The sequence below is a fragment of the Trichoderma reesei genome (genome assembly GCF_000167675.1).
Source record: "Trichoderma reesei QM6a unplaced genomic scaffold TRIREscaffold_23, whole genome shotgun sequence".
In the NCBI taxonomy this organism is placed as follows: domain Eukaryota; kingdom Fungi; phylum Ascomycota; class Sordariomycetes; order Hypocreales; family Hypocreaceae; genus Trichoderma; species Trichoderma reesei.
The window spans coordinates 392,614-419,666 of NW_006711170.1; the positions used below are offsets into that span (position 1 = coordinate 392,614).

Below are 27,053 nucleotides of genomic sequence, written 5' to 3' on the forward strand. Positions count from 1 at the left end.
GCTGCTGGCATGAGGTAATGTGCACAACTACTACCTACCCGCTGAAGGGGAATGAATATGCAAGGCTACGTACAAGTGCTGCTACTGGAGTTTCCGAGATGAAGAAACACGAGACACTGCTGATTGAGGTGACTTCGATTTCTACGTAATTTGACGCAAGGTGCCAAAGACATCATGATTCTCAAAGAGCAATCTAAACAAACGCGGTAACTCTGACATCTTTGGTATTATTGATCGTAGTACAGCATCGTGGGACACTGAAAGATATAACTGCTACGGGGTATGGAGCTGCAAGCGCAATGAAAAGATACAATGTAGCAAACAAGGGGCAGGAATGGGAACGAGAAGAAAAAATCAAAATCAGATCAAAACACAAACAAACAGTAAGAAAAAAAACTTCCATTCGTAATAAATCAGAGCTTTTTTTTCATCGCGTCCGATGCAATAACAAGGTCGGTGTGTCGAACGCCCATATCATGGAACCAGCCCTCCATCGCTCCCAGACCCTGAAGCCCCAAAGGGAGAGTCATGAAAGGTCAGGAAGGCGGCTCAGCATCATATTATGCACGCAATCTCATCATCTGTGCATTCTCAGTTAGCAATCGTGCGCGGCTTTTGTAGGAATCTTGCCAAAATTGGGGGTCGTACGTTTATTTGAATGGAAGGGATGAAGAAGAAAAAGAAAAAAGAAAAAAGTCCGGCTCGCCAAGCGTGGCAGAAATTTAAAGCTCCAGCGCCGTGGGGTCGTCGGGAATATGTCGGGTGATTGCGCGCCTTCCTCTTCAACAGCCCATCTTCAACCTTTTATCTTATCGGCTTCAGTCATGCCATGATTCTTTACACAGCTTCATTCCTTTCCCTTTTTTTTGTTTTTCTTTGAATGCCAAACTGTATATAATCTTGGGCAATGGGGCCTCTTGCCGGCTCCCGTAGCCTGACACTACGTCGTCAAGTTTGTGTGAAGACTCTTACGGCAGCAGTTCCACGGCCGGTGCTTTACAGGCACAGCCGTCTTTACTCACAGACGGCCAAAGATGGGGCAGAAGACTCGTCCAAACATGACACGATATTGAGTCTTTGGCGTCAATGTAGGTTCTTCTCAGAAAAACAAAACATTCTGATTACATCGGAGGTTGTCTCTAACATTCACAGACCAAGCCAATGACAAGTTGCCTGGTCTCGGATCCGACGACGTTTACGTGGGCTTCATTGGCAAGAGTCGCAATGTCTCAAAGCACCTCTCATTCGCAGATCTCACCACGCCGTCTGGTGAGACCATTCAGGTCTGCTCCAGCGCAGAGAGGGACAGTGAAGCACATGATGACTTTCGTAAAGTCCCAGCTTTCAGCCCCGTCCTCATTCGTGTGAAGCAGCACGAGGCAGCAGCAGATGTCGAGTCAGCAACCAGCAATGGCTCATCCAAGAAAACCGTCTATCTTGAGAGCATACGTGCCCTCAACAGCGTCCCAAAAAACCTCATAGTCACGCCTGAAGTCCAATTTCCACCGACAAAGAGGCATCTCCAGATCCGGTATCACCCAGAATTGCAAGCCAGGCTACAATTCAGATCATGGCTCAAGGGCATGCTTAACCAAAGCTTACTTCAGAAGGGCTTTACGGATATCGAGACACCGACTCTCTTCAAATCTACCCCAGAAGGTGCCAGGGAATTCTTGGTTCCAACACGGCAGAAAGGTACTGCTTATGCTCTGAGTCAGAGCCCCCAGCAGTACAAGCAGGTCCTCATGGCCAGTGGCATCATGCGGTATATGCAATGGGCCCGCTGTTACCGCGATGAAGATTCTCGAGCCGATCGACAGCCAGAGTTCTCACAGGTGAGGCGACGAATCTTGGGACACTTACCCGACCAAACACTGACAGCACTCTATCAGCTTGACATGGAATGGGCTTTCGCGGGAGCCGAAACGGTGCAGAAGGATGTCAATGATATCGTCTTGGCGGCATTGACTGCTCTTCAACCTGCACGCAGCTATAAGGAGATTCGAGGAGAGGTCGTTCCGGTTGTCGCCGAGATACCCCCTACGCCTCCGCCAGCAGACCAGCCGGTTGCTCATCAGTTCACCAACATTACGTTTGCGGATAGCATTGCGGCATATGGCTCTGACAAACCTGATTTACGCATTCCCCTCAGGGTATGCTAAGAAGGCGCCCTCACTGAACGACTAACGGCTAACGTCTTATAGATACATGCCCTGCCGGACCTTGAGCCATTCCGCAACTTTGTTGGCATGATCACTCATCTCACCAACCCTCTAATTGAGGCCTTCGCATTGCCGCTGAACGACTGCTCTCCTTCAGAGGCACGGAAGTTTGTGACCAAGTTCATGGACGAGCTCCCCCCCTCATTGGCAAATAACCCTGACGGCAAACCTCAAATCCTCATCCACGACTCAAGGCAGCCATTAAGCGGATTCTCTTCGCTGGGTTTCGAATACGAGAGTGTGTTGGATCTACTCACAGACAAGAAAGGCCTCCAAGATGGAGATCTTGTTGTCTTCCAGGCCAGGGACACGCCAGCTGGACAATACTACTCCGGTTCAACAAGGATCGGAGACGTACGCAACCTGCTGTGGAAGGCCCTTGTGGAAGAAGGCCTTGTGGAGACTCCGCGACTCGGTGAGCCAGGGTCACTTCATTTTGTGTGGGTGACGGAGTTCCCCATGTTCAAGCCGGTCGAAGAGGGCGAGCCAGGCCAGGAGGGCGCCGCGGGGATTGCGGCTTCACACCACCCCTTTACTGCGCCCCTCTCCCAGAAAGACCTGGAACTACTCTTCACCGACCCTCTGGAAGCAAAGAGCGCTGCATACGATCTGGTTCTTAACGGGATCGAGATTGGCGGAGGCAGTGTGCGTAATCACATTGCCGACGTGCAAGACTTTATCATGCGAGACGTCTTGAAGATGACGGATAAGAGGATCAAGGACTTTTCGCATCTGTTTGAGGCTCTCCGCTCTGGATGTCCCCCTCATGCTGGGTTTGCGCTTGGATTCGATCGCCTTACGGCCCTGATGACGGGCACGCCTACTGTCCGAGACGTTATCGCCTTCCCCAAGACGATGAAGGGAGAGGATCCTTTTGTGCAGTCGCCTAGCAAGCTCAGCAATGAGCAGCTGGCTCCATACGGCCTACAACTTCGCCCAAAAGCTTCATAGGGGGTACAATTCACCGATAAATCTATTTCATTGTTTCAAGAGAGGGAATTCAACTGGAGACTGGGGCAACGATTTACCTGATAAGACACGACTGCATAAGAGAAGCCTGTACGATCAACGGGGGTAACAGATGCATATAGACGACATTGTACAATAGAAGTTCCACCACGCCACCATTTCGCGACTCCGAGTATTAATTGCAATCTCATGTACTCACGCATCATGACATACTATAGATGGTCAACTTGATTCTCTTTCCCTTCTTTTTTTATTTTTTTCTGTCCATCATCTGAACAGAATCGCAAAAAGGTCGCTGTCTCAATTCACCCACCTCGGTACGTACCGGCTTAGCGCCACATTGAAGTTGTTGAAGCTTAAACGGCCGCCACCAATCATCAGCCACTTTACTGCCTTGACCGCCAAAAATTTCGGAAATTCTGCCGCTCTCCCACATCGCATCGCAAGCAACAGCTTCCCTTTCCCAGCAGCGACGTCTCAGCAACCACAACAGCAGAGACTCTCTCTCTCACACACACATTTTACCCATATCGCGTGGTGGAGAGCTTTCATTCAGCCGCACAAGATGTCGTCTCTAAGAAATTCAATCCAGCGGCGCCCCCATCGGGAGCGCGCGCAACCCCTCGAGCGCCGCCGCCTCGGCCTCCTCGAGAAGCACAAGGTACGAAGCCATTCACACACTCCCAATCTCCCCGATCAACTACAATATCAATCTTTCCATTTCTCCGATCCAATATCGTGCTGACAGTCATTGAAAAAAATATATATAGGACTACTCCCAACGCGCAAAAGACTACAACCAGAAAAAAGCCACGCTCAAGGCCCTCCGCGAAAAAGCCGCCGACCGCAACGAGGATGAATTTTACTTCGGCATGATGTCCCGCAAGGGACCCGGCGCAAAGATCACGTCCGGAAAGTCCTGGAACGGCAGGGTCGAGGGCGATCGCGGGAACAACAAGGGCATGGACATGGACACGGTGCGGCTGCTCAAGACGCAGGATCTCGGGTACGTGCGCACGATGAAGCAGGTCGCCGTCAAGGAGCTCGCGAGGCTGGAGGAGCAGGCTGTGCTTGTCAAGGGGCTGGAGGAGTTGGCTGCTGCTGAGGAGGACGATGATGACAACGACGATGAGGGCTTTGATGATGATTCGGAGGAAGAGGGTCTTTCGAGCAGGAGGAGGAGGAGGAGATCGGGCGCAAAGGGACCCCGGAAAATCGTATTCATGGACAATGAAGACGAACGAGACGAAGCCCTCCAAGCAGCCGAGGAAAGCCAAGGCCCCAAAAGAGAAGACCAGCAAGCGGCCTTTGAACGGTCAGAGAACCTCGCCGAGCTGAAGCGGAAGCTCGAGCATGCGCGCAAAAAGGTCAAGTCGCTCATGGCGGCGGAGAGCCAGCTCGAGGTCCAGCAGGCAAAGATGGCCAAGACGGCGACGTCGGGCGGGACGACGAGAAGGGGAAAGAAGATTATGGTCAGGAAGAGGAAGAGGTAGATGTGTGGTAGAATTCTGGGGGTGGTTTTGTGGATTAGAGAGGAGCTGCAGGATGCTTCGGTCATGGCCGCTGTTATTGGTCTGCTGCTGTGCAATTGCGATATGGCCATGGTTCACAGATGCATGACCATGGAGTTACCCCGACAAAGGTTACCTATTAGTTTGGCGTTACTGTTATTTACGGCTTTGTAAGGTATGAAGAGGTTGCTGTTTAGCTCATATTCCGGAATAGATGGCCTTGAGGTGGCCTTTTGCATCATATTCACTTCATGATTCTGACTGTGTTGGCTCACAAGTCACTTTAGTCGGATCCGCTGATTGCTTCTTGTTGTCATGAATCATCGCTCAATGTCGTATTAATACTTGGATCCCACGCATTTATAAATAACCTTGAAAACTCCCTTGACACATGCGAATCCGATGGTCAGTATCCATATAAAGCAGTTGAACACCCCCTTTGTCAGCTTGACAATGACTCTTAGTATAAAGGGCAGCTTGTCCTCGCTTGCTGTCTTTTTGTTGCCCTTGCCCAGGCTATCGTTTTGGCTTTCAATGTCAATTTCGAATTGTTCCATATTCGCTCGCTTCTTGTCTTTCTTGTCCTTCTTCTTCTTTTTACTGCCATCATCGTCACGGTGTCGGCTCAGGGCACTGCTGATGCTCCTTGATGGCCTCGGGGGCTCTGCTACCGGAGGTGCCTCGAATGCCTCCATCACCGTATTTGGCGAGCTCCTATCCTCCATAGCCGCAACGAGAAGCAGTGCGGTAACAGCTACATCGACAATGTAGAATGACTCGATCTTCGACGCAACTCCAGTGTCAATTTCCAGCCACCCACTGCCGGTGCCGTCCCGCGTCAGTTTGGCGAGGTGCTGCGGTGACTCGTGGTGTTCAAGTGTGTACTCAACACGAGACCAAGCAGGACAGTGTTCAACCGTGACGCAAAACGGAGTCGCCAGTGCCGGATGCACCACGTAATAACTTGAACTGTCGTCGTCCCATACTAGCCTCCCGCACTCCCTCTCTGCGGCCGCGACCGTGCCAGGATCATCCGGCCGATCCAAAGCTATCTTTGTTGCCGCGCAAGGCATGAGAAGGGCGGCAAGCCCGTCATTTGGGGAGTGTTTCCTGGATTCTTCTTCCAGCGTCGTATTCAATGCCTCTTGCCAGTACTTTCCGTCCGAAGATTGACTGCCGCCACCCATGACACTATTCAGAATGCTTGCAGGTGAATGCGATGCTTGCTTGGGGGCCTTGTAAACCTTGCTCGGATCGTACCTAGTCAGCGACACGTAGGCTGAGGCAGATGTGGGATCCAGACGGAGGTTATAGAAAGGTTGTGAAGCTGAGGACAGCGTATATACGGGGGCATCTTTCTGTTGTGTCAACTTCAGGCAGTAAACGCGTCCCTCGGAGAAGGAGGCCTTCCAGCCGTTTGTGACTTTCCAAAGATCCTGGAGCTGCTCAGTCGTGCATATGGCAGGAATGACTGGAGGATTGTGAGGGCGAGGGGGGACTCTGAAGCCTGGTTCACGGACAGGGGGATGCTCCGGTGCTGCGTCAGGGTCTTCGAAGTAACTCTGGCGGCTGACAACAGCCCGGGGCACTCCCGGCGGATGCGATCGAAGCGGGCCGTAGTTCTGTTGATCCAAAGGCAGCTCGGGATTGTACGTGGGGAACATGGATCGCAAAGGCGGCGGCTGTTCATGAGTTGGGGGAGCTTCAAAGAATAGAGGGGGTTTGGCGATGGAGTTCCTTGGCTGGTTGACGCTACTGCTGGCAAAGACCTGAGGTGGTGCAAACGCAGCTTCCGCTCGTCGAGGGACTTCAAGGGTTAATCGGGGCTGCTGAACGCGGGCTGGGCGACTAGGTCCTGCGCCAGAGCTATCGAGCTGCTCATCTTCGACAACCGCTGGCGGTATAGCATCACGATCCAAAGCCGCCTCTGATCCTTCCTGGAGCGGAGCGTTGAATTCGAGTGGTGTGTGTGACCTCGGTTGAGGTGTCTGCCGGCCGTTCGGAGAGGGAGATACTGCAGGAGCGGGAGCAGAAGCCGGCACCGGCGAGGGCGAGCCCACTGGTGTTGTGGCACGACTATTCTGGATCTGCTGCTGCGGCGTAGCCGCTCGACGTTCGTGGGATTCGGAGCGGCGGGTGCGTACCACCGGATGAGGTTTGGAAAAGTTGGGACTGGGGAAGAGCGAGAAGCTGGCGCTGCCAGATCGCTGATGTGAAGCCATGGCTCAAGCGGGAAACTGTGTATCTAGACACTCTTTTCACCAACACCAGGCAAATTGGCCCTCTTCACGGAAGCGGCCGGGGAATCGTGTTGAGGTGGAGCAAAGGAGGGCCGAGAAAGGACGGAAACAAACACAAAGGGGTATCCAATTGTAAAAGCAACGGTGATGAGATGCTACGGCTTCATTGTCTGTTGGTCGAGCGCCGCATCTTGACACCAGCAGAGCAGACACAACCCAGAACAACGGCAGAGTGAGCACCACCCAAGGGCACGAGAAAGAAGAGCGCCTCAAGCGCAGATATAGCATATAAGGACTAAACATCCTTTGACTGGAAAGGTCAGCCTTGTGAGGAGGGTGGGGAGGCCGGCGACCCGGCCAGATAGCCAGATGATGCCGCCATCGAATCAGTGCGTTAAGCGCCTTTGGGTGGTCGAGTTGGCATGAGAATCGCAGCTGGAGTGAAGGGACAAAGACGCACGGCAGGCCGAACAAAGAGAGCGAGTGGGTGGTTCTCCATCACGTCTGTGTCTCAAAATAGCACTGGGATCTTGATGGGTGGACGCCATCGATGTCCGGCAGGCCAATGAGAGGCCGCATCACACTGCATCGGCGTTGTTAAGCGCTGGATACGCAGGGGTCGGTTGAAGCTTGGAGGCACTGGACGAACGCCATAGGCCACGCAACGGCCCTAGAGCATCGCGTCTGGTCGCATCGGAGAGGCGTTGTGATAGGTCGGAGGATTGTTGGTCGCGGCAGCGAGGGCGCTTATTCTGAACTTTGTAAACGTCTTTTTTCCTGCAGTACATACAAGGGGCGGAAGGGCAACGAGGATTTCGAGAGAGATGGCGGTCGGTCATTGAAGGTCGAAAGAATTCAATGGTCAAGCCGTGAAGCAAGTGTTGTTGTCAGAATTTTAGGCTCGACCATCAGAGGGAAAGCACCCTCTCCGCGCCTTCTGTTTCTCTTCTTCTTCACTGACTTTGGTATTTGACAACGGGGTGATTCCTTCCAAAACTCTGATCTGAAACAACTAGTATTTACCTTAGGCGACACTACCCCACCCAGAATTAGATCCAAGGCAAGTGATGCTAGCAGACCTAGCAGGTATTACCCGCGTCATGCAGGCCGAGATTCGGGAATGGCCCCGCCCGCTTGTTTCGTGTCTATTCTGGCATCAATGAATCAATTAAACTCCCCACTTTCGAGATCTCACAATGATCACCCACAGAAGCCAATTCTACCTACCTATTCTTCAACCACTTTTACTAAACTAGGTAGGTCTACCTACATAACAATCATACGGCTCAGAGGCCCAACGCATGTCCGTCTAGAGGGTAAATGATGAACAAAAAGAGGAATGACGAAGCATGTCTGCTCCACAGACCTGTGGGAGATCTTTGACCACAGTATGTAAGCCATGCTTCACCCCGTTGCCTCAATAAGGCAATTGCTGCCTGTGAGATGCTCTCTACTGACGTACTACCCAGATAATACCAGGGAATGCCCAATTACTAAATCGTCACATGCATCGTCACCCACTCCATGCTGTCAGTAACTCTTTCGCACCGACGCCCCTCCACATGTGTGAGAGTCGTTGAAACAACATACGGCTGCAGTTTGTTCATCAACACGGCGAGAAAAGCCCATGTGCATCGTGACCCACGGGAGCAGTAGATTGATTCGATGCAGCTTAGCTGACACTCCGACAAAGCGCAACGACGCAATGCGCCTTTGCCATCGTACTCGTCAAACGCCGGTGAATTTCTCAGTTACTACTACCAATCACCTAGTCCACCGCTCATATTTGTGATGCGTCCCGTCAACGCCGCAGAAAGATCATTTGCTGCGCTCACTCCAGCCACCATGCACTAGCACTATTGTTCCAGAGACACAGATAGCCTTGCGCTGCTCAGGGGCGCCTCTTTGCGTGGCGCTTCGTCAAGATTTCGGAAGCATCTCAGTTCTTTGCCACAGCCACATCCTGACCCCCAACTCGAATGGCATCTTAAACTTCACGGTCAGTATAGCAAATTGCAGGTCTGAAGAGATGAAGACGTCACATGTTTCTGGTAAGCACTGAATGCCTAAATAGCACAAAGGCATCATGGCTTGTATGATCACTACCTTGATCTTGGTGTTGGGCTTTTATGAGACCGGGGCTCAAATACTATAGATATATGCCGAAAGTGAACAATCTCGTCATCCGAGTCTCTCGCCCTCTGCAGTTTCAGACAATGATAGCAGCACACCTCATCATGCTCACTTGGATGCTTGCAGCACCCACGACCAGATACGACTTTTCTGCTCGACCGAATCTCAATGAAGATGCAGAGTCTTGTCCATAGAAAGACCTGGAGACTGCCTCTTTGTCCAAATGCCTAACCATTGTCCAGATTCGATAACCCCCATAGATAAGGTAGTATCTGGGCGATCTATGGTGACCGTACTTGAAGTACTTTTTGCTCAATCTAGGATAGAAAGGAGCAAATATTGCAAGTGGGTGGCATAGGTACTCAAATTAGGCGGTTGAGTTGCTGTTACAGGGTAAGTGCGACTTCTATGGCCGCGGCAATGGCACTATTCCAGACCTTAAGGTTCGATCATTGTCCCTCTCCTGGCGTTCGGAAAGCCTCTAGATAACTGTATAAATCAACCGGGGGCACCAGACTCTGGGAAGAGATTGAATACATGATCATGCCCTGCTCAATTTCGACACTTTGGGCTGGTTACAGACACGATGCAGCACGTGGTTTGAAAATAATTCAACGTCTGTCTGGCTGACATCAAAACGACAAGACAAGCCCACCGACACCGAAACCGCAGGTCCGCCGGAATCTCCAGTGTTTGTCCAGCGCTTCTCCCATTGGCGCGGTTATTGTCACCGGTTAAATTGCCATTGGTCCTCTTATAATTGTGGGCTTCCACGGCAAATCGCTTCCCAGGCAAACCCAAAGCACTTTGAACAGCCCAGCAACCCAGCAAGCTCAGGAACCTGGACCCTCTGCCAAAGTGTTAGGCACGCAGGGTAGCACCAGGCGGGGTTCTCAAGCCTCTCGATAGAACGACGTGGGAGCTCTTTAGGCTTCTCTCCAATGAGCTATCGTGGGGCGACGGCTCGGGGTTGGGAAGAAACTCGTTTTCGCGAATGGGAAATGTCATTTGTGCCATGGCTGAAATACCCAATGCGGGGATGGAGGGTTTTTGCGTATATAATGGGATTTGCACATCTTGCCTTGGGAAGAGATTTTCCTCCAGCTCTTCTCTGTCTGCTTCCCTGTCCAATCTCTTTGCCTTCCTGACGTCGTCATTGTGATAGTAGCTGCTATTACATCACCCCGCCAAGAGCGTTTCCGTTGAACATAAGGACTCGGCGTTGAGCAACAGTTTCGCTTCGAAGATGGCGACTCAAACGATCAACAAGGATGCGATCAGCGTAAGAGGATTCCCTCAACAACGGAGAGGCGACTGGTGGCGGTGTTGAGAGAAACAGAGGTGTGAGAGAGAGACAATCGATCGAGGACTCGGAGCTGACTTGGCCCTCGGGCAAACAGAACCTCTCCTTCGTCCTCAACAAGCCCGGCGACGTGACCTTTGAGGAGCGGCCGAAGCCGACCATCACGGACCCCAACGACGTCCTCGTCGCCGTCAACTACACGGGCATCTGCGGCTCCGACGTGCACTACTGGGTGCACGGCGCCATCGGGCACTTCGTCGTCAAGGACCCGATGGTGCTGGGCCACGAGTCGGCCGGCACCGTCGTCGAGGTCGGCCCGGCCGTCAAGAGCCTCAAGCCCGGCGACCGCGTCGCCCTCGAGCCCGGCTACCCGTGCCGGCGGTGCTCCTTCTGCCGCGCCGGCAAATACAACCTGTGCCCGGACATGGTCTTCGCCGCCACGCCGCCGTACCACGGCACCCTGACGGGCCTGTGGGCGGCGCCCGCCGACTTCTGCTACAAGCTGCCGGACGGCGTGTCGCTGCAGGAGGGCGCGCTGATCGAGCCGCTGGCCGTGGCCGTCCACATTGTCAAGCAGGCCCGCGTCCAGCCGGGCCAGTCCGTCGTCGTCATGGGCGCCGGCCCCGTCGGCCTGCTGTGCGCCGCCGTGGCCAAGGCGTACGGCGCCTCCACCATTGTCAGCGTCGACATCGTGCAGTCCAAGCTCGACTTTGCGCGCGGCTTCTGCTCGACGCACACGTACGTCTCGCAGCGCATCTCGGCTGAGGACAACGCAAAGGCCATCAAGGAGCTGGCGGGCCTGCCCGGCGGCGCCGACGTCGTGATTGACGCCAGCGGCGCGGAGCCGTCGATCCAGACGAGCATTCACGTCGTCCGCATGGGCGGCACGTACGTCCAGGGCGGCATGGGCAAGAGCGACATCACGTTCCCCATCATGGCCATGTGCCTCAAGGAGGTGACGGTCCGGGGCTCGTTCCGCTACGGCGCCGGCGACTACGAGCTGGCGGTCGAGCTGGTCCGGACGGGGCGGGTGGACGTCAAGAAGCTGATTACGGGCACCGTCAGCTTCAAGCAGGCGGAGGAGGCGTTCCAAAAGGTCAAGTCTGGGGAGGCCATCAAGATTCTGATTGCCGGGCCCAACGAGAAGGTGTAAGTGAGGATGCGCCGGGCTTCATGATCACGGTTGGATACACTTATAATGTAAAATAACGAAACAAATTCAAGAAAAAGTTCAAAAGATTTAGATGGCAGCGAGGACACAACGTCAATATGAGCAAAGCTGACCCTGCTGCAAAGGGGGATTAAGCAAAAGGGGAGGGGGTGACCCGTGCAATGGCAAGCGGGTGGCGGCCAGCAGAGACCCCCAAGAATTGAGGCTCTACTGGCTGTGGATGCGCAGCTGAAGGGCCTGCCAGTCACACAGAAACACGCGCCCTGAGCTACTCCTTGATTTGAATTCTTCATTAATAATGCTAGGAGTAGAGGCAGGATATCCGTCCAGTAACACGGCCTGGACTTGTCTTAAGCGAACGGCCTGATAATAGCACACAGACGGGCCAAGGGCGCTAAAGCAGCAAGAAGAAAGTGAGGCTGAACCCGATCAAAATCTGTTGTTCAGCAGGATGAATCAGGTCACACACACACACGCATAAAGCACCTTTCCGCGGCGGATTCCCCTGTCCGACAAGCCTAAACCATTCCTCGCTCTTTTCATCTCTCCAGTGATAGGATCGTTCCCGTCCACTTTGCGTCTTGTACTGTCGGAATAGGCAAAAATCGATGAGTGCCAAAAGATGTGCTGACGAGAGAACTTGAAGCTAAGACGGCGGAACCAATCCCGCACGGACGCCGATCTGCTGCGTTTCGGGAAAGGGCCATTTTCAAGGATTATCTGGGCTTTGATCGATCTCTGTTACCTTGTGTGGATTCTCTCACGAGCTGCCAAGTCTGTAAAAGCTTGTCTGCATCTCTGATTCTGCGTTCTTATAGTAGGTATATATAGAACATGGAGATGATGGAGATTTGAGGACTTGTGCAGAGTCTCACAGCCACAGCGCCTTGCATGCAAGGGACTCCATTCAGACGCTCGTACGATCACATGGTAGCACGCGCAACATGGACACTCTTTCAGCTTAAGCTGCTGGCTCCAATGCAAGGGAGGGTCCAAAGGGTTCAGCCATGTGCATATACAAGCACAAGTGCACAGAGACCCTGGCTGGTAGCTATGCCGTCGATTTGTGCCAATTACCTTATTTTGCTTTTTTCTCTGCTTTGTTGATATCTGACAGTCGATAGTCTCATCCTTGCCACAAGCTCTTTGCTTTCCTCCAGGGAATCGACTCCGCGGATCCGCCCGTCAGAAGCGACAACATTGATGCCAGGGTTTACACACCTTGTCTGCCGCCTCTATGATACAGGTGTACATGTACATATACGTGGATATGAGGTATGCGCATATGGCGCCAATAGTAGCCGATTTGCTAGACTGTGGGCTTACAACCTCATCAAAAACCACCCAGCTCCTCATGCAAGCCACATGTGCCAACCCAGCCTGCTTCATGGGCTCTGATTGCTCTTGTACGCAGTACGCAGTAATATGCAGAGCCACTTGTATCTGCCGCTTCAAGCCCACTCACACCCTCACTCCGTGTTTGTTGCACCGACGCGAGCAAGGCCTTCGGAACCTCGTCTGCAGCTCCCCATCACCAAACCCCCCTCCCCCCTTCCCATGTTGCATCTTGGAGAACCTCAAGCATTGCGGGTCCAGAACGCCATCAACCACCTATTGGGCTGCCACAGCCGCACCGGCTAGCGAGTCGAACAAGTCCCTGATCTGCTCTGCCCAAGCCTGCTCCCCTCGAGTGACAAAACGACGCAGCAAGGCCCAAGAACACTAAAAGCAACCACACCCTGGGCTGCGGCTGAACCCGAGAGGGGGGCACCAAGGCAGCTAGTCGCGCCGCTGGCGCTGGCAGACAAGCTGCGAGGGTGTCTGATAGGCGATGCCAGACCAAGGGCGCGAAGGGCCGGCAGTCTGCCTCACCGACTGCTGGCTAGGCTGAGAGACGTGCCGGTGGCGGAGACGAGATAGTAGTACCTTTATGCTGCTACTATTAGCACACGCTTGTGTGCTTTGCTATTACAGCCCTAGCGAGCTTTGACGATGGGCGATGGGTGATGAGCGGCAGCAATAAGAATGCTGTGCCGTCCTGCTGCCGGCGCTCGACTCTGGTTCTCTCGGCTGTTTTGTATTCATACTCGCTCTTTTCCTTGCTTCAACTGGTATAAGACGGACTGGACTGTCCATTTTGTCTGTAACTCGTACCGTATCAGACGTTGAGAAGCATCCCAAGGAAGTACACACGACAACTGGCTTACACGCAGCAAACTCGCCCATCATGCAGCAGCCTGAAAGGCAGTCCGACCACATCTTGGTCTCGCCCACTTGGGTCTTTGTCGTCCGCATCTTCCAGATTCTCATCTCGCTCGTCATCCTCGCTCTGGCTGCTCGGTTGATGCACGATGCGTACCTCGACGAAGAAGGTCTCGCCCTGGCCATTGTAAGTGATGCCTCTCTGCATGTCAATCGTCCCGACAAAAGGCAACCTAACATCGAGACAGGCCATCATCACTTGGATCGTCACCATGTACGCCATCCTGAGCGAAAAAGTCCCAACGCTGCACCACATCTACCACGTCGTCGCCGTCATCGTCCTCGACGGTGTCATGATGATCCTCTGGCTCGCGACCTTTGCCGCTGTCGCCGCCAAGCGCGCCAAGTTCGTCTACAACGTCTCCGTCGACGCGTGTTTCGACGATGGCAGCCTGTTCAACAGCAAGACGTGCTTCAAGAAGCGCGACGTCATCCTCTTCAAGTCCGGCGGTGACATGCTCGCTGCCATTGCAGGCCTTGGCGCCTTGGTCTGGTAAGTTCAAACTGGTTGGGTTTATGATCTCCGGTTGCTGTGGCTGACCCGATGCATATATAGGCTTCTCTTCATCGCCAGCTTCGCCTGGACTCTGCATGGCTTCCTCATGGGCCGCAGGGACGGCCGCTTCTTGTTCGACACCGAAGCTGCCCCTACCCAGCAGACCTTCGTCATGGAGCCCAAGCAGGATCAGGCTCAGCAGCAGCAGCAAACCCTCATCCCGCCTCAGAACACGGCTCAGCCCAACACCCAGTACCCCCCGCAGGGTCAATACCCGCAGGATCAGTATCCTCCTCAGACCACCAGCCCTTACCCGCCGGCCCAGTCTCCCTACCAGCCGCAGACTGCCTACTCTCCTCCTCCTCCTCAGGACCCGCAGGCATATGGCCAGTACCCTCCTCAGCAGTACCACGAGGCCCCTTCCCACCACACAACCTCGCCTCCTCCCCAGCAGGCTCCCTATCAAGCTCCTTGAAGGATAAATCGGAGTATATTTAATCGAAACTGAGCTGGGAAAGAGGTAGTTAAAGGTGGTTCGAACGGATGTGCGGGGCGCAATGATTTTATGGATATCCCATGGGGTAATGGTTGGCTTTAAGCAATGAACTGGATGAAACCTGGTAGATAATACCTAGTATATTACGAAGCACTGGTGGCTAAAATAAAGAGCCAAGAGACAATACCCTTTTAAAACAAATTCAATGTGAATTGGGGCAGAATCGTGAAGCAAGATCTCCGTGTGTGTGAGGAGAAAGGAAGGAATTCGGAGTCTCCAAGTACATGCTCGCTGTAAGTCAAAGCAGGCAGGCGGTGAATGATTCTGCCGCTTGATCGGCCCAGCTCAAACCCATTTGACGGATTACCACCTCCAAGATCCGCTCAAGCTTCAGAATCGACCGGCCCTTCTATCGTACGAAAACCCACTGCGTCCAGATCCTCTCGCAACAGCACGAACCCGGCCATCTTGTCATCCAGCGCTCTTTCGCACTCATACTGCTGCAACAGAGAATCACGCAGCTCAATGGCCACAATGGCCGCAGAAACACCCGACGTCCCCCAACCGCGGCTCGGCGTCCCGTCGCGGAACCCGCTGCCCTTGTCGGCTTCGCAGGAGTCGCAGGTGCGAGACATTTACTATGCCCGGGTGCGGAAGCATTGCGCCGAGGAGATCAAAGGTAGGCGAATCCCCTCCCCCAACCCTTGATGTGTCTTCGTCTGGCTGGCTGAGGTGTTGGAGCCTCCCCTGTGAAAGTGGCATGATCCCCTCACTTTCTTCCCCTCTCCTCCTCGTGGGAGCTGTCACGGAATTCCTCAGCTAAGGATGAAAATGAATTGGATAGCATTTGCCAACTGCGCTCTCGGCCGAACATTCAGCGTCACATTCGCCTGCCGAGCCGAACACACCGCCATGAACGCCTGCATGAAGCGCCACGCCACACAAGAAGAACAGGACGCCGCGCGGGAGGAGTGGTTCGCGCTGCGGATGGAGCGACAGCGGCAGCGCGAGAGGAAAGCCAAGATGGCGGCGGCCCAGGAGGAGTTTATGCGCGAGTGGTGGGGGCTGCCGGAGGAGGTCAGGCTTTCGAGGGGGAGAGAAATGGCGAAGCGAGGGGAGAAGATACCTCCCATGAGACCGGAAGGCAGCGAGAAGTGAGGGTTTAACCTATGCTCGGAGAGGGGAGGCGGAAGTTCACATGCTTACATGGTTATATGGCGTTTCTTTTTGTTGGCGTAAGGAGGGCACTTTGCTTTGATTACAAAAGACCTTTGATGGGCTTTCATGTTTGAGTATCGGGTTGAGAAGAGGGGGGTCATGTACAGATATAGATACACCCAGAAGACGGGAACTTGTACGATTACGAGAAGTCGGAAAAAGGGAGAATGGGAGGCAAGGCTGCTTCCTGAATAGCGCAGCGGCCGGTTTTATAGACGACTATTAGAAACTCGCTGCTTGACAAGCTCCAGCACCTCCTCCGCAACACCCCACGAAAGCTCAAACCCCCTGCCTCCAAGACCATACGCATGCACAAGCACTCTCCCCTCGCCATCATCCAGGCCCTTGATCTCACCCGCCGGAATGTCCTCCCTCTCCAGCCGAATCCCTCCTCTGCGGGTCGGCCTCCGCCCGACAATGTCGCCCAGCGGCTTCAGGGGCCCGTCGGCTACGATGGGGGGATACGTCGCCGCAAAGGCGGATAGTAGACGGGCGCGCGTCTCGGGACTGGGCTCCGGGTCCCAGTTGTCGGGCTCCTTTGTCCCGCCGATGACGGTGCCGCCGTGGAAGTTTCGGGGGACGCAAAAGGTCCACGATCCGTCTGCGTTTTGGCGGGTGACTGTGGCATCGCAGGGGTTTGCGACGAGACAAGTTTGGCCTGCAGAGAACTATGCGTCAGCTCACAAGATGTCGAGTTTCATTGTCCAACTTGTGCTCTTTGGTGATAGATGTATAATGTCTTCGGGGGGGTACGATAGCTTACCTCGTGTGGGAAAGACGGCTGGGTCGTTGAAGCCCGCGCCGGAGCAGTTCACGACAATCTTGACGCCGGGAACGGCCCTGATGAGGAAGGCCTCGTCCAAGCTGCGCAGTTCCATCGACAAGGCTTTCCCGCCGAGCATGTGAAAGCGGCGCAACAGAAACGAGCAGTAGACCATGGGATTCACGCACCACGTCTTGTACTCACACCCCCAAGCCACCCTATCATCCGGAAAGTCATCCTTCCCCAGCAGCTTGAACCCCTCAAGCCCTAGCTGCAGCGCCTTGTCAACCGTCAAGTCCCGATGCACGGGCGGTGGATTCTCAAAGTACTCGATGCCCTTCATGAACGTGATGCCCGCTTCGGGGAAGCCCGCGGCCGTGGCCTCCATGTGGCGATACGTCACGAGCGAGAAGCCGTGCTCGCGCTGCTCGTTGGGGTTCGTGGGCAGGACCCAGCGGTTGTGCGCGCCGCCCCATTGCGAGGTGTAGTTGATGAGGGCGCGCTTGTCGGCGGCTTCGAAGGGGGTCGGGAAGTCCCTTGCGATGATGGTAACGGCGTGGCCGGCTTGTTGGAGGCGGAGGGCGGCGCTGAGGCCGATTACGCCGGCTCTGGAGAGGTTTAGGGGTGTGTGAGGTTCTCGAAGGAAAGGGTGAGAAGGGACTTACCCGATGACGATGATGTCGGACATGGTGTTGTGAGTTGAGAGATGGGGTATCAGTAGATGCTAATAACAGTCTGGTGTCGAGAGTGCTACAGTTCCAGCGCTGAGCCTTGCAATCCAGCAGATAGATCTCTCTCTACATGTATATATAGACCAAGTCCATAAGAGCCTCACCCATTTCTCTTCGACGTCGTCACACCAAATGAGCCTGTTGTCACACCCAAACCCTCTATCCAAGAATCAAAGTGTGTCGACCAGCGCACCACCACTCCCGACTCTGCCTCTTCGGAGAACCGGCCTCCGACTCTCGGCCGCTTGGAGTGCGGAGTTGAGGGCAAAACCGGGGGAGCTGAATCATCGGCGTGGGTGGGGAAGAATTTCAACGAGGAAAAAAGGGTGTCGTGAAGCTGGGCAGCTGTTCAGAAGCTGAAAAGAAAGGGACAAGACTATTGGATGTTCTTGCATGCTAGTCTTTCACGCACATGCACATGGACTTGGAGGGTCAGGAGGGAGGTTGTGGGTGAGGCTGTGGGTGAGGCTGTTTTTCAACTGGGGGAACAAAGCGCCCGTGTAAGTTGGCGCCTTGGTGGTTGTTAAGTACCCAGGTAGGCCAAGATAACGGCGCAGTTGAGTTTGAGAAACGAAACATGGAAAGAATTGAAGAGGAGAAAAGATGAATTTAGAGAGGTAGAGATAGTCAGGCGAAGAAAATGACTTGAAGGCCATATACTCGTATCCACTGCCTATGGGGGGCACTCGCAGGCTTCATCTTCATCTTTGCATTGCAGTAGCATCAAAAGTCAGATTCTTCGACTGTTCCTATTTCTTAGAGATATCTACTTTACCTATGGAATAAGCATGTACATGTTAGGTATATCAAGGCATTGCCAATGGAAGATGCTGTCAGATGAGACAAGGTGAGCACCTTAACACCTTATCCTGAGGTCCTCCTACACCTCATTAGGTAATTGGGAGCCATCTCTGACTGAACTCATGTGGAAGTCACGACTCACAACTTCTGTTACAGGGCAGCTTCCTAAGGTAGGTACTGTTCTCCTCGTCAAATCACGTGGTGGACGACAACTCTCGTCATTTCTTCCCACGATACCTATCCGTACCTCAGATCAACCTAATCTACCTTAAACAGCTTCACAGCCCGCAATGAACTTGGGCCAATTTGTCATCTCCTCTCGCCCTGATTACTGTCGACTCACTCTGGCGGACGTTTCTGTTTTGTCGAGAGTCAGCATCGGACGCGGAACTCTAGCCTACAGCTTGTCCATATCGGGTCACTACCTAGTTGACGAGCAAAACGAACTGCGTGCTCTCGCTGCCGTTGCTCTTGTGGCATGTTCGCCCCCTTGAGATCGGACATACGAACTGAGCCTGTATCGGACAATGCTGCTGGGCGAGTCCGAGGCGCAGAGACGAAACGAGGAAGCGGCGCTATATACGGTCTTACTTATGCTTACCACCAGCTTACACGCCCCCCCACCAAAGAGCTCTCGCTCGACTTCGTCTCAACAAGACTGAGTTTGTGATTACAGGTACAGGGTCATCATCGAACGTGTCCAGATCTGGCCCGTGCGATACCATCTTGTATCCTGTGACGAAAGAGGTCCAAGTCATCTGGTAACAGCGTACCGACTGCCGGACAACGCCACAGCAAACCATCCATCCTCTTCCTCTTTTACCCCGCCAAACTTGGCCATCAACCTTGATGGCTACACGCACACAAGCTTCATCCTACGTGAGCCGCCACCATCAAAAGAGCGGCGCTAGCAGCAGGAAAGCATTGGACAAGACGAGATAGCACTCGCCTGCGCCTCTGGCGGATTTCGAACCTGGTCCGCTAGCCTCGAATCAAGAGGCCTTGAACCGCATAAGCTGCCTGGAAGCTGCGAATCACGGGCGCCGGTTTTCCCCTTGCGGCCTGCATGCTGCTTGAGGGTGGAACTAGCACTGCTGTGGTTTAAAAGGACAGCAGAGTCCCAGATCAACTGCCCTCGTCGGGCTCGTTCATCTTTGGGCCTTTGCATCCTTTCCGTCCTTGCATCTTTGCGTCCGCGTATAGCCTCAAGAACTGATCAACAATTATCATCGAGCACAGCAAAATGGTCGTCCTCAGAACGCAGTCCGACTTTGGCCATGCGCCGCCTCCACAGACCCCCTATAGCATCATCAGCAACTTGCCTGGATGGGGCATGGTTCAAGGATTCCGCGATGGGGACATGTCCGCCATGGCCAAAGTCGTCCATATCTACCCACGCTTTGGTCCAACGCAGTTCGCTGCCATGGTGAGCTACGCAGCATACGGCGCCAACCACTGGCAAGTTCTCTGACCATGGACATGTATAGCTCGGCCAGGAGGTTGCGAAGCGAGTAGGCCATGAGGGCAAGGCCTGCATGGTGTATCTCAATCCCATCATGTGGCCCTTTACGGCTGGTCATGTTCAGAACAAGGCTCGAGAGGAGGCAGCCATTGATCCGGAAAAGCTCACTTACAAATGCGTTGACGTGGGTGGGCATCGCCTCTATGCTGTTCTGTTCGAACCAGCTCACATCAAGGCGCTTCTGCTGAGCTGGGGCACTCCCGGGCTTGGACTTTCCATCAGGATGGCGGAGCACTTGCTGAAGGATATTGACACCTTGGTCGAGGTCCCATTCGATGATTACAAGAACCCCCCTGAGCCAACCTATACACCTGCTGGCCCGGCTCATCAACTGCTCCGCGAACGTATCAACTACTTTGTTCACCGTGGTGCCATCGATCCAGAGCTGGTCAAGAGCAAACCTAGTGATGTTCTTCTCTTCCCTACTGGCATGGCAGCCATCTTCTATGCTACAAATGTCATCCAAGAATACCGCCCCGGAACCAATGTTGCCCTCGGTGTCGTCTTCCACAATACACACCACCATCTCTACGAAGAGAGTCTTAATGGATTCAAACACTTGGGCATGGTTGACGAGAAAGGCCTTGACGAAATGGAGACTTGGCTTGATGGGGAAGCGAGCCAAGGCAAGAAAGTAAGCTTTGTCATTGTTGAATTCCCCGGGAATCCAACGACGCAAAGCGTGGATCTGTCTCGTCTCAAGAAACTATCCGAGAAGCACGGTTTCGTTCTGATTGTTGACGACACTCTGGCGGGTTTCGCCAATGTCGATGTTTTGGCTTACTCTGATATTCTCCTCACCTCTCTCACCAAGTCCTTCAACGGCAGAGCTGATGCCCTCGGCGGCTCCATTGTCCTCAACCCCCTTTCGCCTCATTACAACGAGCTGTCTTCTCGCTTCGCCAAATCTTTCAACAATGAGTTCTTCGCTGCCGATGCAGAGGTGATACTTCTCAACTCGCATGACTATCTCGAGCGGACGCGCCGTCTGAACCGGAACGCAGAGGCCATGGCAACTTTCCTGCACCAGACAATCGGCCGCGATGATTCTCCCGTGGCCAGAGTCCAGTACCCTAGCCTGCTGCCTGACAAGTCCATCTATGATCGCTACTTGAGGCGTAGCACCACAGATCTCCCCAACCCGGGCTACGGCTGCCTTTTGAATGTTGAGTTTGAGAGCGTGGCAGCCGCTCAGGCGTTCTACGATAGATGCGGCTTCTATTCCAGCCCGCACCTGGGCGGGCACGTCACCATTATGCTGGCGTACAACATGATGATGTTTGGAAAGAAGAAGGAGGAGCGGGAAGAATTCAGGACGTATGGCGCCATTGAGGAAAGCATCAGGCTTTCTGCCGGCTTGGAAGATGCGGAAGATCTGATTGACACGCTCAAGGATGCTCTGGATGCAGCGACTGAGGCTCAGAAGAAGGCAGCCCCGAATGGAACCCAGTGAGGGCTTCTAGAGAATGAGATGTATTTGCGACGATATAATGAGACATATGCCTCAATTCTGTTGATCTTTGACTTGATGATTCATCTCAAGCAGACGAGAACGTCAAGTTCTTTAAGACTGGAGCTTGATGTGTATGCTATCAATTGCATCACTATAGATCGCCTTCTCTGCGACCAGTTATACTGAATGGGAATATCAAAAGCAGCAAGAGTTTATCTCGACATTCCTTGTCTCACACAGCATCGCCAAATCTTCATCTATCTACACAACGTGATAAAGACACGTCATGACCGACCAAGAAAGCACAAAGTCCTCTTTCATCCAACGACTAGAATACTCCGCCGGCATGTCATGAGAAGAATGAATCCCCATCTATTTCCCCTCAGTACTAATCTTCCCCCATACTACCATCGAACCCCCAGGCTCTCTCCCCATCTAAACCACATCAGGCTACTAACCGGAGACGCCCTCCAGCCCCAACTTGTAACTTTCTTTCGACTTCATTTTTTGCTTTTCTCTTTCCCCTCTTGGTAACTGACTTACAACGAGCCATTTGAGAGGTGTCATTGTCTAGCTTTTCTTTGTTTGCTGTTGTTTTGTCTAACTTCCCCTCATGTCGGTGTTGGGGGTTACATGTCATTTCTCGAGGGAGTTGCTTGGATTGGCAAGGTGGCGATGAAAGTTCTCCTTCTCTGGCGATTTCCCTAAAATGGGGGGGTGTTCATAGACGGCTTCTTCTTTCGATGATTGAGTAGGAGATGCAAAGGTATATAAATTCAAGGCCACAAGTCCTCGATTATACCAGTAGACTTTCATTATCATCGACTTGTCTGATCTCGACCTCGATCGAGCAGCTCAAACATCCTACGAAAATAATCTAGCCGTTCCCTGTGACGAAAATGACCTGCACCCAGCACTACACCGCGGCCGAGTTTCCCTCCGAAGCCGGCAAGGAAATCACCACTGTCTATGCCAATGATCCGGCTACAGATGCCGCCTTGTTAGAGTCCATCCTCGACAGGGACGGCGCCGTAATCGTCAAGAATCTGGTCCCCCAGTCTCTCTGCGCGCAGATCAAGACCGATCTCAAGCCCATCTTCGACGCGGACAAGCCGGATCCAGCTGGCTTCTTTCCCAGCACGACGAAGCGCGCTCATGGCATCCTGGCCAAGTCACCTGCGAGTGCCAAGCTCGTGGTGAACCCGCTCTTTCAGTCCGTCGCCGAGCGCATGTTGACCAGCAGGTACACCTACTGGGAGGGCCAAGAGAAGAAGACCGTGTCAGCGAAGCCGCAGATCGCAAGCATTGTGGGCTTCCGCGTCGAACCCGGGGGCAAGCAGCAGCCTCTCCACAGGGACGATTCGGATTACCACACTCGAAACTGCGACATGCCCGTCATGCTGGGCTGCGTTACGGTATGAGTTCCGACAATGGCGTCCTCCGAAGGGCAAAGCAACTCATTGGCTGACAACTGTACATTAATACCAGGCATTGTCCAAGACGACAAAGGAAAACGGCGCGACAGTCATCATTCCAAAAAGCCACTTATGGGGCCCGGATAGGTGCCCTCTCAACGAAGAGACCATTTCGGCGGAGCTCGAGGTCGGAGACGCTGCCATATTCGTCGGCAACGTATATCATGCGGGGGGCGCAAACGTCACGAGGTAATGATGCCCCAGAAACGCTATAGCGGCAATCATGCTCACAACCTCCAACCGCATAGGGACGACGCACGCGAGACACTTGGCGTCTTCATGTGCAAGGGAACACTAAGACAAGAAGAGAATCAGTATTTGGAACTGCCGCCAGAGCTAGCAAAGGATCGGGGCTTCTCACCGCAGCTGCTGCGTTTGCTCGGATATGGGCTCTGCCCACCAGCGCTGGGCTTGTATCGGTATAAGGACCCAATGGAGGAGATCTTCAACGTCTTAGACGAGGAGACAATCCGCAGATAGTGTTGAAGACCGCAATGCCCTAATAGGCATGCTCTTGACACCTTTATACTACGAGGATCCTCAGTCCGTTCGCTTGCAGTTGTTGTGCAACCGGTAGCCAGTTCGGCTCTGGACCATTCCAAAATGCGTTGAAAAAGCGCCGGATGGTTTCGTACTGCTTGAAGCCCGTCGTTCTGATCGTTTTATCGAGAATTTCTGTAACCTTGTGCTGCCTTTCCACATCCCCGTGGCACTCGGTACCTGCAATGAAGATGGGCCACGGGAGGTTCTGAATACAGAGCGACTGGTTTTCGATTTGACCCAGCTGGTCAAACAGCTTGGCGACAGAAGCCAGCCAGTCAAAGTTGTCCGGCGTCGCATAGCCCAGGCATCTGTATGCATAGACGACCGCAGCGTGATGGTATAGGTCCACCAGCCTGATGAAATCTCGACGCACGACCGGAGGGTCCATCTGCAGCTTCCCGGCGATCATCAACGTCTGTCCTCGCGCCTGTTCGAAACGTGACTGGACCTCTGATATGGTGAAGCTCTTGGGCCAAGAAGACACATCAATGGCCTCGTTGACAGCCATGGATCGTCGCGAAGCCAGCGTGATCTGGTGCAGGAAAGTAAGATACTCGGAGAATAGCACGTGATCGCCAGAGTTGGATGTGGGCAGAACGGCCTCTGCAACGTCAACCAAGTCGAAGGATGTTGCCGAGCCGAGGACGTCGTGGATCGCGAGCTGGTTCCTCAGAAACGCAAAGAGGCCCTTGTTGCACGCTTCGTTCTTCCCAAACACGTTGACGATGGTTCTTGCTGCAAGCCGATGACTCTCAGCCGCCTCGGAATTGACCTTGGCCATCTCGTAGTTGGCAATGACGAGGATGCAGGCCAGCACCCATTCCGCGTTCGCAACGTCGTCGCGGGTGTTGAGCTCGGCTCCGCTGTTGAGCCGGTTATTCATTTCTCGCAGCTGTTCCCTCACGACATCCAAGCATGCGTCGCGCGCCTCTTCGTGATATCGGGCCAGCTCTCTCGGAAACTTCATGGGCCCATGGTAGAGAGAAAAGGCGGCAATGGCAAACCGAAGGCCTGGGGCGTTGGCAGCCATGGGCAGCATCCGCCGTCGATAGTCGTTTTCTTCCGAGTCGACCCAGACCATGCGTCCGGCAAGATATTTGTCATAGTACTCGATGATCTCTGGTGAAGACGCCCACTGGGTGTAGTTCAGTAGCAAACCCTGCGCAGCAGGGGTGTCTTCCATGGACTTGATGCTGATTGAAGTCGGCCTGGACACTTGAAGAGCCCTGGAAGTATTCATACCAGGGTCAACGGCAGGGGCAGGAATGGGAGCAGCAGCAGGGACAGGCGTAGTAGTAAGGACGGGAGTAGTAGTAGTAGGGGAAGGAGGGGGAAGAATAGGAGCAGCGGCAGTACTACTACCAGTAGTGCTTGGCTTCGGTGCAGCAACAGGATCCTCGACTGTCGATAGACTCATGTCCATGGGCACTGAGCCGGCGACGGGCAGCCTCTGGCCCTTGAGTTTGCCACGGACCGCCACGCCATCAGCCCAGCGAAGATGCCGCCCGTATCCCGGGCAGACGAGGCCCTTTTTGATGCATTTTGCACAAGCCGGGCGGCCGAGGTCACATCGGATGCGTCGCCGCATACAACTCCGGCAGCCTTTTCGGACAAAGCAGATCGGATCAGATCAGATCAGCCAACACACACCCTCGTCAAGCAAAGAAAGAAGAAGACGGGACTGAAATCGACTCACCCTTTGTTGCTTCAGCCGAGCCCTTGGAGCTCATTGTAGCCAGCAGTCAGTCCGACACGGATCACGGCATTCATCAAATCCCCGGTTCAGAATGTCGTCCGATTTGTGTTGGTTGAAGTGGAAATCGGAGAGTGGGAGAGAATGTCGGAGTCGACAGGAAGAAAAAAAAGTGGACGGCATCGGAGTAATAAATCGGCTTAGTGGTAGGCAGATTTTACGTACAAAGAATGGATGGGCCTCCGGCAGCCGGCTCGCCTCATCGTCAGTGGGTTGCTTTCAGGCGGGTTTAGCCGCGGGCGGTGCTGAAGAGGACTGGAACTAAACTCCATTGAACTCGCTGCGTAGCCGCATCTGGGTGCGTGTGTATAGCCTCATCTTGAGCTGAGAAAGGAGAGTTGGCAGAAGGGACACCGAATTCTGAGCGTCAGGGTCACCACCAGTGTAAATAAGCCACAATGAGTCTATTCCAACCTTGTCATACGCCACGAGCCAGATATAAGAGGTCTGGTACCTGGCATATGAGAGTACCAAAGCCACCCCAAGGATAATATCACGCTCAGCATTGCACCTTGTTCCACTTGTATCTCTCGCACAAGTATATGCCAACTCAATGTCTCCATTCAAACATGCCCAATAGATAATAAATACAAACATTCTGTATATGTGATACAGGTATTACGGCAACAACAACAATAAACGCCTCCCTCCCGCCGTGATTCACACCTCTATCCAAAACAAGCCACCCCTCAAAAGACAAAGAGTAGAAGCGCAAAGAAGAAATCTCAAGAGCGGCAGTGAATTCAATGAATCTCTCAGCTGCACCAAATTCACACACAAATAGACTGTTAAAACATGTGCGCACTCCGAAACACCCACAGCGCATCAGCCATGCCTCTTCGATCCTCTCCTTCCCCCCCCCCAAAAAAACCAAAGCTTCCCATCTCTCACCTTTCCAACCTCTATTCACCACAAATCTTTCCATCCCAACTCATCTCCAACACTTCCAAGTCTCGCTTCCCGGGGGGTGAAGGACATCTTATACTATTATATCGCCTATCTCGAAGATAGTACTAATAGCCCAACCCACTCAACCATGCCAAAGGACTTCATCAGCGTGGTACAGGACCTCGAGGACCTCCTGTGCCACCACATCACCGCCTCCATCGCCGAGGACTTTGTCGACGAACTCGTCGGCATCCTCAAGGCCGTCCTCAACATCGATCGCAACACCCACTGGAGCATCCAGTCCTTCCTATACGATCTCCGAGACGAATACTATCGCCTACGTACGCCTGCCCCCCCTTTCCCCCTTGCTCCCTCCCATCCTCCCATCCTCCTTACAGTTTCATTGCTTCAAAAACCCCCACGAATATTTCAGAGCTTCTAATCAAGGACGAAACGAAAATACAGACCTCACATCCGAACAGCCACAGCGTTCCCGCCCCCCAGACGACATCTGGCCCCGCCTCAACCGCTCCGTCGTCGAGCCCCTGAGCACCATGCCCATGACCCACGACATCGGCCCCGACATGCCCTCCTTCGCCATCCGATACGCAGACCAGGTCTACAACGTCCTCCGCCTCCAGGCAAAGATGCCCTACAAGCCCTTCATCGAGGTCCTCACCGAAAATGGCTTCGTAAAAGGCCCGTCCTCTTCCTCTTCCTCAGCCACTACAAACGCCCGCAAAGCTCAAGACGAGCCAGACGACGCCGTCATGCACGACTGCGCACCCGTCGACGCCGGCAGCGGCAGCACCGTCGGCGAGCACGCGCAAGAGTACGACGCGGGTCTCCTTTCGAGACTCGCCTTTCTGGAAGACCGCGTTGTCATCCTCGAGAGGAGGGAGGAGCTGCTCGAGGGCCAGCTCGACCGTGCTACACAAGCCATGGGGGCTCTGCGTTCTACCAACCTCGACTTGGCCAGGAAGGTGTCCGAGGTGCAGCAGCGAAACCACGACCTGCGCAGGACTTATGCCGTGTAACCCAGGAATGGGACATGGACTGGTCGGTTGATTGGTTGGTAGGCAAGGTACGCAAGCCAAAGCAGA

General features: G+C 53.7%; 11 protein-coding genes across 11 annotated transcripts; 8 read left to right on the top strand and 3 right to left on the bottom strand.

Moving 5' to 3' along the window:
* Window positions 1-1,181: 1,181 nt before the first annotated feature.
* TRIREDRAFT_67859 (uncharacterized protein) lies at window positions 1,182-3,173 on the top strand (the record flags this gene model as incomplete). Its single annotated transcript, XM_006968427.1, has 4 exons — window positions 1,182-1,835; window positions 1,893-2,012; window positions 2,079-2,153; window positions 2,205-3,173. Coding segments are annotated over 4 exons (1,818 nt in total), but the record flags the coding sequence as incomplete, so codon positions are not given.
* Window positions 3,174-3,756: 583 nt separating this feature from the next.
* On the top strand, window positions 3,757-4,684 carry TRIREDRAFT_67840 (uncharacterized protein; the record flags this gene model as incomplete). The annotated part of the gene is made up of 2 exons (XM_006968428.1): window positions 3,757-3,852; window positions 3,962-4,684. The coding sequence occupies 2 exons, from the start codon at window positions 3,757-3,759 to the stop codon at window positions 4,682-4,684; spliced, it is 819 nt and encodes a 272-aa protein (XP_006968490.1).
* Window positions 4,685-5,040: 356 nt separating this feature from the next.
* On the bottom strand, window positions 5,041-7,327 carry TRIREDRAFT_23146 (uncharacterized protein; the record flags this gene model as incomplete). The annotated part of the gene is made up of 2 exons (XM_006968362.1): window positions 6,777-7,327; window positions 5,041-6,716 (listed from the first exon to the last, which is right to left on the bottom strand). The coding sequence occupies exons 1-2, from the start codon at window positions 6,922-6,924 to the stop codon at window positions 5,041-5,043; spliced, it is 1,824 nt and encodes a 607-aa protein (XP_006968424.1). The 5' UTR covers window positions 6,925-7,327.
* A 2,160-nt stretch (window positions 7,328-9,487) lies between these two features.
* xdh1 (xylitol dehydrogenase) lies at window positions 9,488-11,531 on the top strand (the record flags this gene model as incomplete). Its single annotated transcript, XM_006968429.1, has 2 exons — window positions 9,488-10,357; window positions 10,476-11,531. Exons 1-2 carry the CDS (start codon window positions 10,322-10,324, stop codon window positions 11,529-11,531), a joined length of 1,092 nt encoding a protein of 363 aa, XP_006968491.1. The 5' UTR covers window positions 9,488-10,321.
* Window positions 11,532-13,779: 2,248 nt separating this feature from the next.
* On the top strand, window positions 13,780-14,761 carry TRIREDRAFT_41035 (G-protein coupled receptor protein; the record flags this gene model as incomplete). Its single annotated transcript, XM_006968370.1, has 3 exons — window positions 13,780-13,938; window positions 14,000-14,304; window positions 14,368-14,761. Coding segments are annotated over 3 exons (858 nt in total), but the record flags the coding sequence as incomplete, so codon positions are not given.
* A 576-nt stretch (window positions 14,762-15,337) lies between these two features.
* TRIREDRAFT_5436 (uncharacterized protein) lies at window positions 15,338-15,961 on the top strand (the record flags this gene model as incomplete). The annotated part of the gene is made up of 2 exons (XM_006968356.1): window positions 15,338-15,482; window positions 15,648-15,961. The coding sequence occupies 2 exons, from the start codon at window positions 15,338-15,340 to the stop codon at window positions 15,959-15,961; spliced, it is 459 nt and encodes a 152-aa protein (XP_006968418.1).
* Window positions 15,962-16,230: 269 nt separating this feature from the next.
* TRIREDRAFT_110983 (FAD dependent oxidoreductase-like protein) lies at window positions 16,231-17,472 on the bottom strand (the record flags this gene model as incomplete). Its single annotated transcript, XM_006968486.1, has 3 exons — window positions 16,231-16,679; window positions 16,785-17,392; window positions 17,450-17,472. The coding sequence occupies 3 exons, from the start codon at window positions 17,470-17,472 to the stop codon at window positions 16,231-16,233; spliced, it is 1,080 nt and encodes a 359-aa protein (XP_006968548.1).
* A 2,087-nt stretch (window positions 17,473-19,559) lies between these two features.
* On the top strand, window positions 19,560-21,291 carry TRIREDRAFT_68036 (cystathionine beta-lyase/cystathionine gamma-synthase; the record flags this gene model as incomplete). The annotated part of the gene is made up of 2 exons (XM_006968430.1): window positions 19,560-19,742; window positions 19,804-21,291. 2 exons carry the CDS (start codon window positions 19,560-19,562, stop codon window positions 21,289-21,291), a joined length of 1,671 nt encoding a protein of 556 aa, XP_006968492.1.
* An 899-nt stretch (window positions 21,292-22,190) lies between these two features.
* On the top strand, window positions 22,191-23,246 carry TRIREDRAFT_81275 (uncharacterized protein; the record flags this gene model as incomplete). Its single annotated transcript, XM_006968431.1, has 3 exons — window positions 22,191-22,706; window positions 22,780-22,955; window positions 23,015-23,246. 3 exons carry the CDS (start codon window positions 22,191-22,193, stop codon window positions 23,244-23,246), a joined length of 924 nt encoding a protein of 307 aa, XP_006968493.1.
* Window positions 23,247-23,289: 43 nt separating this feature from the next.
* On the bottom strand, window positions 23,290-25,039 carry TRIREDRAFT_110986 (uncharacterized protein; the record flags this gene model as incomplete). The annotated part of the gene is made up of 2 exons (XM_006968487.1): window positions 23,290-24,911; window positions 25,006-25,039. The coding sequence occupies 2 exons, from the start codon at window positions 25,037-25,039 to the stop codon at window positions 23,290-23,292; spliced, it is 1,656 nt and encodes a 551-aa protein (XP_006968549.1).
* A 1,059-nt stretch (window positions 25,040-26,098) lies between these two features.
* Window positions 26,099-26,987, top strand: TRIREDRAFT_110987 (uncharacterized protein; the record flags this gene model as incomplete). The annotated part of the gene is made up of 2 exons (XM_006968432.1): window positions 26,099-26,291; window positions 26,416-26,987. The coding sequence occupies 2 exons, from the start codon at window positions 26,099-26,101 to the stop codon at window positions 26,985-26,987; spliced, it is 765 nt and encodes a 254-aa protein (XP_006968494.1).
* Window positions 26,988-27,053: the final 66 nt, after the last annotated feature.